At 49.3% G+C, this 10,284-nt stretch overlaps 2 protein-coding genes across 2 annotated transcripts; both read right to left on the bottom strand.

Annotated features, from left to right (window-relative positions):
• Nucleotides 1-2,655: 2,655 nt before the first annotated feature.
• LOC146757992 (uncharacterized) lies at nt 2,656-4,101 on the bottom strand. Its single transcript, XM_085518634.1, has 2 exons — nt 3,956-4,101; nt 2,656-3,848 (listed from the first exon to the last, which is right to left on the bottom strand). Exons 1-2 carry the CDS (start codon nt 4,099-4,101, stop codon nt 2,996-2,998), a joined length of 999 nt encoding a protein of 332 aa, XP_085374760.1. The 3' UTR covers nt 2,656-2,995.
• Nucleotides 4,102-7,776: 3,675 nt separating this feature from the next.
• Nucleotides 7,777-9,982, bottom strand: LOC146757991 (uncharacterized). The gene has a single exon (XM_085518632.1). It carries the CDS (start codon nt 9,853-9,855, stop codon nt 7,777-7,779), a length of 2,079 nt encoding a protein of 692 aa, XP_085374758.1. The 5' UTR covers nt 9,856-9,982.
• Nucleotides 9,983-10,284: the final 302 nt, after the last annotated feature.

Here is a 10,284-nt window from a genome sequence, read left to right as displayed (position 1 = left end):
CTAGAAAACGTTGTCAGCGTTGTGTAGTATGAATAAACCATGGTTTTTGATCTAAATGTCAGAGTGAGTGTGGTGTGAGTGAGACACAGAACAGCTGCAGGGTGAGTGCCGAGTCCTGATCCATGTTTCCTTCCTCCTGTGAGGGAAATGGCCGGACACAGACAAAGTGAAAGACTGTGTTGTCTGTCCACTCATATGTACTTTCTGCTTGTATGTAAGAAGATGGGAGTTTGTACTCTGTAGATTAGTAAGATTGTCCTGAGGAGAGGTGTACATTCCACCCACCAATGAGTGTCAACCCATTTATGTAATACTATGTACTGCTTGTGAGGAAGTGTGTGAGGGAGGTGGTTCAATCAGTGCTGGTTCTGTGGCACAGTGTTTATAACTGAAGAATACAGACTGTATTAAGGGAGTTTATGTGAACTGAAGAACTGTATTGATTGACAAACTGTTTTGATGGTACAAGAAAGTGTAATTGTTAATGATATATGGAAGTGTACTTGAGGGAATGTGGAAGTGTATCTGAGCATAGAAATAAGAGGAAGCATTTACAGAGGAAAAAGGATTAAAGTGAGTTTACTTGCACTGACATGAGAGCAACACCCTGCACCGCTGCCCTGTGAGCTGAGAAGAGCAGAGCAGAGACACAGTCCCCATGTATCAGGTAGTGTTATTCTGCTTACCAAATGAATGAGTTCACTACAGAAGAGGCAAATCTTCCCCTCTGCTCCATCTGTGGCATTCTCTGGAGTTCAAGGCATTGCAAAGCTATGGCACATCTACTTTCTTTCAATGATGACACCTTAGTGTGCTCTGGGCTCTCATTTCAATTGCATCTATAGAAGTCTAGGGTCATGCCAGCTGACAGGAAGCTGGCAAATGTTGTCTCATTGTAAGGAAGAGCAAGAAAGATGACATGGGCAATTATGGACCTGTCAGTCCAGAGCCTGGTAAAATTATGGAGAAAATGATGGTGGGAGTTATGGAAAAACAGCTGAAGGACAATTCTGTCATTGGTTGCAGCCAACACAAGTTTGTGAGGTGAAGGTCCTGTTTAATTTAAGCTCATTTTGTGACACAGTTATCCGTTTAGTTGACCAAGGGAAGCCAGTTGATGTAATCCTTGAGGATTTCAGTGGAGATTTTGACACTGTTTCTCACAACAACCTTCTGGACAGAATGTTCTGCATATGGCTAGACAGAAACACAATGTGGTGGGTGAGCAGTCGGCCAGTAGGTCAGTCCCAAAGGATTATAGTCAGTGGGTTCCATCAGGCTTGTAGATGGTCACTGTCGGGGTCCCCAGGGTTCCATTTTGGGGCCACTTTCCTTTCATGTTTATGCAGATGACTTGAATGCAGGACTAGAAGACGTTCTGAGCAAGTTTGCTGATAAGACCAGATGAGGAGGTGCTGTTGCCTCCACTGAGGGTGGAGAGGACTTGCAGAGAGATGTGGACAAGTCAGAGAAGTGGGTACCAGTTGGTACTAAGCACCAAGTGCATAAAGTATAACAAGAACAAGTGCCTGATTGTGCACCTGGGTAGGGGCAACGCTGGACATACACACTGACTGGATATGGGACACTGGAGAGGAGTCTGACTGGAAAGGATTGGGGTGCTGGTCAGCATCACACTGAATGTGAGTCAGCAGTGTGCCAAGGCAGCCAGGAAAGACAACAGTCCCCTGGAGTGTATGAAGCAACTTATTGCCAGCTGGGTGAGGGAAAGGATCATCCCTCTCTGCTCTGCATTGCTACTGCCTCACTAGCAGCACTAGGTGCACTTCTGGGCACCGCAGAACATAAAGGACTTCAAACTCTGGGAGAATGTGCAAAGGAGGGCACTGGAACTGAGAGATCTGAAGTTCAGAGTTTCACAGGGATTGACTGCTTGTTCACACTGGGCCCTTCTCACATCCCTTCTCAGATCCTGCAATGAAACATAGGTCTCATATGGGACATGAACCTCACAGCGTCCTTGCACCACATGTAGAGCCTGGGATCTTCTGTCCCCATGTCTTTCATTTAACATCATACAGACCTCCAACCCATTGCCCCAGGAAATGCCAGGAGCCAACATGAGAGACAGGATCTCTCTACCACTGGTCTTGTAATCAGGGCTTGACCTGTCTGCTTCGTAAGGCAAAGGAGAGGTTTCTTAGCATGCCAGTGCCTTTGCCTGCCTTTAGTCATGGCTTCCAGTTATCTTCTCTAACAAGTCCCTTGGGAAGCTTGCTTGGTAATGGCCCTCACTGGGCCCATTCATACTCCAAGAAACTTCACTGTTACTTCTGACTTTGTCTTGTTGAGCACTTTGTGCAAACTTCTCTCTGCACTGGAGGCTGACGAACTCAGCATCAAATGCACCCTGGGACCATTATAACCTAAAGAATCTCCTGTGCCTTATGCCATCTTGTTCTCTTCTTCAGGTTATCAGAACTTGTTCAGCAAAAAGGAGGGATATCTGCAGAGAGCTTAAAGAGAAAGAATCCATTATAAATTTATTGTCTCTTTATTTATAGCTGGGTTTAAAGCAGCACTGTGCAACTGATACCAATCCACGATGTCCCAATGAGTTCTGTACTGTTTTTACGATCTCTCGCCTCCAACTGAAGCAGTAGTTAGACCAATTACCAAGTGACACCAAGGTGGTAGCGTGGTAAAATGGCGATTTATTGAAGCACACACGACCTTATATAACCTACGTCCACTTCGTCTACGCCTACTGTGTTACACGTAGCAAGATTCTTCCAGAATATGGGGAAGGGCCTGTCACGTCACAGCCCGATAACATCCCCGTATTTCGCCTAATACAACATTTCCCCCTCCCCATGCTTAAAAGGCTTAACCCGTTACAATACGCAACAATATAAATCTATAAACTTATAGACCTATAAATGTGTGACCTTGTATATATGTGTGAAATCTACAAACTCTATAGACTTATAAAATGTATAAACTTCTCTTTAAATCTTAACACCTAAATCTCACCTTAAAGCCTATCTTGCATCTTATGATACTCTATTTGCGTATTAACCATTCTTTCAGCCATGCGTTGCAGGCAGCCTAGCAAGCATTGAAACACACACGGCACACAAGCCATAAATGCGAGGAATATGAGAAGCCCTATCAGCACTACCTTAAGCAATTGCTTGAACCATGGTGCAATACCACCAAACCAACTCTCCATCTTCAGCTGCTGTTTCTTCTCCTTCTTCCTCCTCACCTTCTTTGCCTTCTTCTGATTCTTCCTTAGCACCTTCCTCCTCTTCTTCAGCCTCTTCACCTCCTGCTTCTTGTGCAACGACTTACTATGATCACTCAAGTTAAAACAACACATCCCATCAAAGTCTTTACAACCATGACCCTGTGCGAGAAGCAAGAAATCAATTGCTGCTCTGTTTTGAAGCATAGCATGTCTAATACTGTCAGTGTCTTCAAGTAGCTCACTCAGCAGTGTAGAAGTCATGTTAGCTTGTTTCACGGACCAGCAAGCGAGTCTCTCTATCTCTTTTAGCGCCTGCACTGTAGCTGCTCCTGGTGCAAAAATAGATGCAAAAATCCTTGCTGTTGGTCCCCAAAGTTGAACTTTGTCACCATAGTCCGATGCCAGTGTATGAATACTCCGTCTCTTCCGAGATTTCGTCATGTTTCTGGTCAGGCGCACCCAGTCGAGGGCTCGTGGGGACAAGATGGTTAACCGTCCCAAATAACAAGGTCCTCCCACTGCATTTGATGGTATACCTTGCCATGCACGGTCACCACAAATCAAGAATATACCTGGTGGCAGTGCTTTCGCAGTGGAGTTGTTCCAGATGTATTTTTCTAGTCCCTGTTCTTTTGCCCTGGGTTCAAAACAGCAGCCTTTTGCATACTTGCTGCTGAGATTACAATTTATTCCCCGTTGAGAACCATCAGGCCTCGACACATTAATGACACCAGGGTTACTCACCCAATGTTCAGGCAGACAATAACTACTATTTTCCCTAGGTGTGGATATATTTGGAAAGAAGCCACAATATGACCCTTCCCAGGTAAATAGCTCTGTATTGTGTGGATAGACGGTAGTGAATGGATCTGATCTATTTTTCCATGCATTCCAATAAGGACCTTGAGGTGTGAGAAGATCTAAAATATTTGAACGGCTCCTCTCGTGGTTAAATCTTGCAAAGCCAATACATCCAGGAGACCACCAATAGCCTCCCTCTTTATCCCATGTATCATTAGGTACCTGTTGAGATCCCAATATCTGCAGCTCTTGGGGATCCCAAGGAAGAGTGACATTCAGTGTACAAACAACACATGCTATCTTTTTGCTGGCAAGGATTACAGTGTCATTCCCTAAATCTCTGCGTGTGATGTTAATAGCTGTTAGTGCACAGAATTCTCTGCATGGATCTTGTATGGGATTATATGATCTTACGTATCCCTGAAACTCAGAGGAGTTCCCCCATATAGGAATCCCAATTAAACATGTTTGAAATGGCGAGGTAGTTGATTGCAGGCTAAGACAGAAATCCGTCCTGCCTGTTTGTTTCGCCCAAGTAACCCACAGATTCCCAGGTTGTTGGATCAAGTGAACACCCCCCACCGGCGACCAACATAAAGACAAAAGACATAGCAGCATCAAAATGGTGTCTCTCGTTGGCAGCAGGGGTTGTTTCTCTGGGTCCTTTGGGTTCTTGAGTCTCAAGAATTTCTTCGGTATCCAGATGAAAGATCTTCTTCTGCGCTCCACCAGTTCAGGATTCCTTGGGCGGCCGATCAAGAGGTCCTGGAAGAGGATACTCAGCTCTTGTTATTTCCCTGACATTTTCTTTTTCGCCACCAACCTCTGGCTTAATTTTTCTCGATGGCACCCAACGTATGTCTCCTGTGCCTTTGCATTTTACTGCTGCGTACCCCCTTCCCCAGACTAGCATGGACCATCCCGACTCCCAGGACCCATTATCCACCTTGATCTTTACTGGCGGGCCTTCTTCGATGATTCTTGGCCGCCAATGTTTCTGGGTGGGGGTCCTGGAATTTTCTCCTCGCTCAAAGTGATTTAGTGCATACAGTGCGCGGGCCAAGATTTCCCCTTGTTGTGATACTGGGATCTTTCCCGAATAACCTTCCCCCTCCCCAAGGACACGAATCTTTTCTTTGAGGAGGCGGTTAGCCCTTTCGACGATAGCTTGGCCCTGCGAATTTCCCGGAATGCCTGTGGTGTGTGTGATATTCCAGCGAGCTAACCAATCTTTGGACGAACGCGAAATAAAGCAAGAACCATTGTCTGTTTTTATGTGGCGCGGCATTCCCAAAACTGCTATAGCCGTGGCCCAATGGTGTTGTGCTGCTGTAGAACTGACACGACCGTGTTGTGTGGCTACAATGACAGTAGAGGACGTGTCAATAGTCACAGCCAGCCACTGTCGTGGGGCCATCCGTGATTCCATTGTGAAGTCTGTTTGCCAGACGTCTAATGGAGTGAGACCACGAGGATTAACCCCCGCTCCTAAAGCTGGCGCAGAATTACAGTGAGGGCAGGTTTGCACTACCTCCCTAGCGACTGTAATCGGGATAGAACAGGCTCGAGCCAGTGCCTTGGCCCCTATGTGAAGTGCTGAATGAAGATCACGAGCTTCCTGCAAAGTGCACACCTGGTTCCCTGCTATCCGATCAGCCATGTCGTTTCCTGCTGTAAAGAAACCTGGCACCTCAGAGTGGCTACGAACATGAAGGATGGCAACAGGTGCAACCCTGATAGCTAAAGCATCCTCTAACAGGGCTGCAGCTGCTGTACTCGGTTGCCCTTCCTTCCCCATCCGTAGCAGCATTTTTGCCACGAACACAGAATCCGTGACAGCATTGCAAGGCTTCGTGGGCCAAAGATGTAGTGCCACTGCCATAGCCCTAGCCTCGAGCATCTGAACACTTGCTGTCTTGTCTGTTATCATCTTGTAACTCCAGCCACCCTCAACTGTTTGCCACACAGCCACCCCCTGGCCCGTTGATGACGAAGCATCAGTGAAGACTGTAGGACCGTTCACAGGGGTGTCCAGGACCCTGTGTCGCAATGATATCTGGAGGGGTTTTGCCAGTTCGAAAATTGGCAGTGAGTCTGAATAGCAAAACTTTCCGCTGAAGTCATAAACAGCCAATGACACCTCATCTGGCAGAGGTTGCACATTTCGAAAAGCTCCTGGTAAATAGATGACTTCCAAGTCCTTCCCGAAAGCTCTGATCGCAGTGAGGCGAGCCTTTCGCAGCAAATATGACAGCTGTTCTAGCCATGTGGTAAATGCTCTCACCGGCTGAGCAGAAAATAACCATGACAGTGGGCGTGGCCGAGAGTTCAAAGCATGCCCAATCACTGCAGCTGAACCATGCTGGCACCTAGTGACCGCAGCCTCCAACGGGCGATCAGGTTCCCACCTGGCAAGGGCATTGGTGGAGCAGGCTGACAGTATCTCCTGCCAGGCTGACTCCATCTCTGGATTCCAATGCCTCTCCTCTTGTGGGACTGATCCCTTCAGTTGATCATAGAAAGGTTTCATGAGGCGCGGAGGGATGCCAATGGCATTCCTCACCCATTGCAGTGCCCCCACCAACTTCTGCACATCCCATAAGTTTGTAATTTGAGGCTTAATCTCCAGCCCCTCCGGGATTACTGTGGAAGATCCAAATTTATAGCCCAGGAATTCAATCCCTGGTTCCCTCTGGATCTTTTCCTGAGAGATCACAAACCCTGCAGAGATGAGGGTGCGGACGATCTGCCCCTCCAACGTTTTCAACTGAGCATCATCAGGTGCAACAAGCAGCAAATCATCCATGTAATGGGCGATTTGGCATCCTGGCAGTGCCTTTCTCACTGGTTCTATGACTCTGCTCACCACAAGTTGACAGATCGTAGGTGAACAGACCATACCTTGCGGAAGAACCTTCCACTGGTACCTCTGAGCTGGCTCTCGATTATTTACAACCGGAACTGTGAATGCAAAGGCTTCCCTATCCTGTTTAGCCAATGGGATAGAGAAGAAACAATCCTTTAGATCAATGACCATCAGAGGCCATCCCTGTGGGACTACTGACAACAAAGGTCCCCCTTGCTGGACAGGACCAAAGGGGATGATCTGTGAATTGACTGCTCGGAGATCGTGGAGCAGCCGAAACGATCCAGAGGCCTTCTGAATGACAAAGATGGGCGTGTTCCAATTGCTAAGCGATGACTCTATATGGCCTAGTGCAAGTTCTCTGGAAACAAGCTGTATGAGCGCTGCCAATTTTTTAGCAGGAATGGGCCACTGATCCACCCAAACGGGAGATGTATCCCGTTTCCAACGCAGCGGAATCGCATGCTGCAGCGCCAAGTGGTGGACAGTGGCCCTTAGGATAAATTTGTCAGCCGTAACCCAATGAGAAGAAGAAGATCTCTGCCTAGCAGAGATCCCCTGATCGGAGCTATATTGGGGGTGATGAAAACAGTTTTTTCTATTGAGCCATCTCGATTGATGATCGAAATTCCCACTTCCGCATCCGACACAGAGGTGGTCATTTCACCCCCCACCCCTATCAGGACCTTTGATGTTGCAACCTTTGGCCACTGGAATGGCCAATCGCGCTCTGCAATAACAGTAACATCTGCACCAGAGTCCAACAAAGCTGTAAGGTACACCGTCCTAGGACCTAGTGTAGGCACTCCAGGGTCCAACGTCATCATGACCCTCACCAATGGCCTATCACCTAGATCCATGGTCAGCGCCACCGTGTGGTCAACACGCTTGGCCCATTTTAATGAAGCGGGAAGGGGCCCTGGGCCGCTGGCACCCTCCCGTTCCAGTTTCCCTGCGGCGAAACCTCAAATTTTCGACAGTGACGCGCAACATGTCCAACCCCATTGCACAACTGACAACGTTTTCCTTGAGGCTTGCTCTGCCCAGCTTTCTTGGGGCATTGTGCTTTAAAATGACCATGCTGCCCACACTTGAAACACGGACCTTTTCCCTTCTCATCCCCGGTGCGAGCTGCCACCATCACTGCAGATTTAATCGCAGAGCTGACCGAAGCAGCCATCCCTTGCACCGAAGCAGCCATTCCCTGCACGGCAGTTGCCAAGCCATCGTTATTGGAGGGAGTATTTTTCTGATGATCTAGCACATATTTGATAATCTCCCCTGGGGTGTTCAAAGTTCCAGGAGCTGCCCTAATTATCTGCTGAACGTCCGGGAGCGACTTTTGCTTGAGACAGTCTATCACAACCAAAGGCTGGACTCCCCTCGGGAGGTCAGACCCTTCAATGGCACGAATCAAGCGATTTGCAAAATCAGAAAATGACTCAGAAGGCTCCTGTTTGATGTCGGACCCCGGGAGCACAGGCTCCGCAACTTTAGCCACTGTCCGCAGCGCCTGAAGGGCTGCCTTTGTAAGCGCAGCTAACTCCCCCGCTCTCAGCCCTCTTGCTTGACCCTCCGGGGACCCCACCATACCATCTGCTAGTCCCTGAAGGCGCAAGAGAGTAGTTCTTTCAACCCTAGCTCCACGGCCCTGACCTGTATGCGCATTAGCCGGATGATTGTTATCACGAGCTGCCTCAGCGACAACAGCCTGAAGCAATCTATTCCATTCATCATACCACAGCGTGTACTGCACGGGCTCAAGAATCACCCTCATGAGACTGACCACATCGTACAGCAGGAGACTTGAGGCCATGAGAGCCTCAATTGCTGACATAGTTACCGGAGAACGCAAGCCCTTGTTCTTAACTAACTCTGCAAGGCGAGTAATCGCCTTGGAATCCAGAGGGGTCCAAGCCGGACCGTCCTGTTTCACTATTATCGGGAAGGCAAAAGCTGTTGTTTCCGGGTCGGCTGTCTGGAGGTCCTCCCTTGTCTGGGCCCAATCAGTGAGAGTGGGTGGGCTCCACGGTACGGGTGCCGTGGGGCCACATCCCCCTTGGGCGGCCCCCTGGGCGGCCCACGCAGGACCACATCCCCCCTGGGTGGCACCTTGGGTGGCTTGACCAGCCCCTTGGGCGGCTTGGCCAGCCCCTTGGGCGGGCCACATGAAATCATCACACCCACATTCACCTTCACTATCACATGGGTTGGCACGATCCCCCCCTTTCTGGGCATACGCACAGCAACAGGCGGGACCCGACAACAAAGAAGTACCACCCATCCTTACACTTTTCCCCGGTGACACCACACCTCCCCCTTTCAGCTCTGGTGGGACCACACCTCCTCCTTTCAGCTCTGGTGGCACCACCATGCCTCCCCCCTTTCTCTCTCCCTTGTCCTTGTTCTTATCAGGTACAGTAGCAACATTGCATTCCTCGAGGGGCTTCCCTCCCCCTTCATCCCTGTAGGCGTCCAATGAAGGATACGAGGAGTCAGGATAGGGGGGCGGAGGCGGGGTGTCCTCCTGTTCAGGGCTGCCTTCTGGAATGTCCGTCTTAGGCGAAGGAACAGGTGTGTTCGGGGGAGCCGGCGCCATCTTGCCTTGCACTGAATCTGTAAGAGAGTCAAGACTCCCCCCCCGGCCTCCCCCCGTCTCCAAACCCAGAATTTCTCTAGCATGTTGGTTTGCTAGCTTCTCCTCCCGTGCTGCTTTCAGCGCCTCCAAGATAAGTCCCCATACTTTGAATTCTGATACTTTTCGAGTGGCCAGCGACCCTTGAGATAGTGCGGCCGTAATTCCATCCCATCTGCCAGGATTGTATAAATCAGACGGGTTTGTTAAAAGCCCTTCCTTTTCCAGCAGCGAAAGAACTGCCGTTACCTCCTTTTTGGAAGGAGCCTGTTTCCCACAGTGAAGTTTGCAAGAGTGAAGAATTACCTTGATAACGGCTTCCATGTCGCCCCGGCCGAACATAGTTCTCCTGGCCGCTCCCTGGCGCTTCCCCGAAGGTTCCTGGGGGTCCCCGAGATTCCGAGATTCCGGGATTCCGAGCTCGCTCTCCCACCTGTCGAAGAGTGATGGCCACTCCTCTTCGACCCTGGGCTTCTACTACTCCGCGACGAGAGGATTCGCTACCGCAGTGGGATCCTGCTGCCGTTTAGCAGACAACTACCTTGCTCCAAAAGTCCCTAATCACGCCTAATCGTGACGAATCACGTCGGCGGTCACCATTTGAAGGCTTTACGATCGTTAATGGCTTTACGATCTCTCGCCTCCAACTGAAGCAGTAGTTAGACCAATTACCAAGTGACACCAAGGTGGTAGCGTGGTAAAATGGCGATTTATTGAAGCACACACGACCTTATATAACCTACGTCCACTTCGTCTACGCCTACTGTGTTA

The sequence above is a fragment of the Coturnix japonica genome, chromosome 17 (assembly GCF_054131305.1).
Source record: "Coturnix japonica strain WE chromosome 17, WE-NBRP24, whole genome shotgun sequence".
Taxonomy (NCBI): domain Eukaryota; kingdom Metazoa; phylum Chordata; class Aves; order Galliformes; family Phasianidae; genus Coturnix; species Coturnix japonica.
This window is presented reverse-complemented; position numbering and strand designations above follow the sequence as displayed.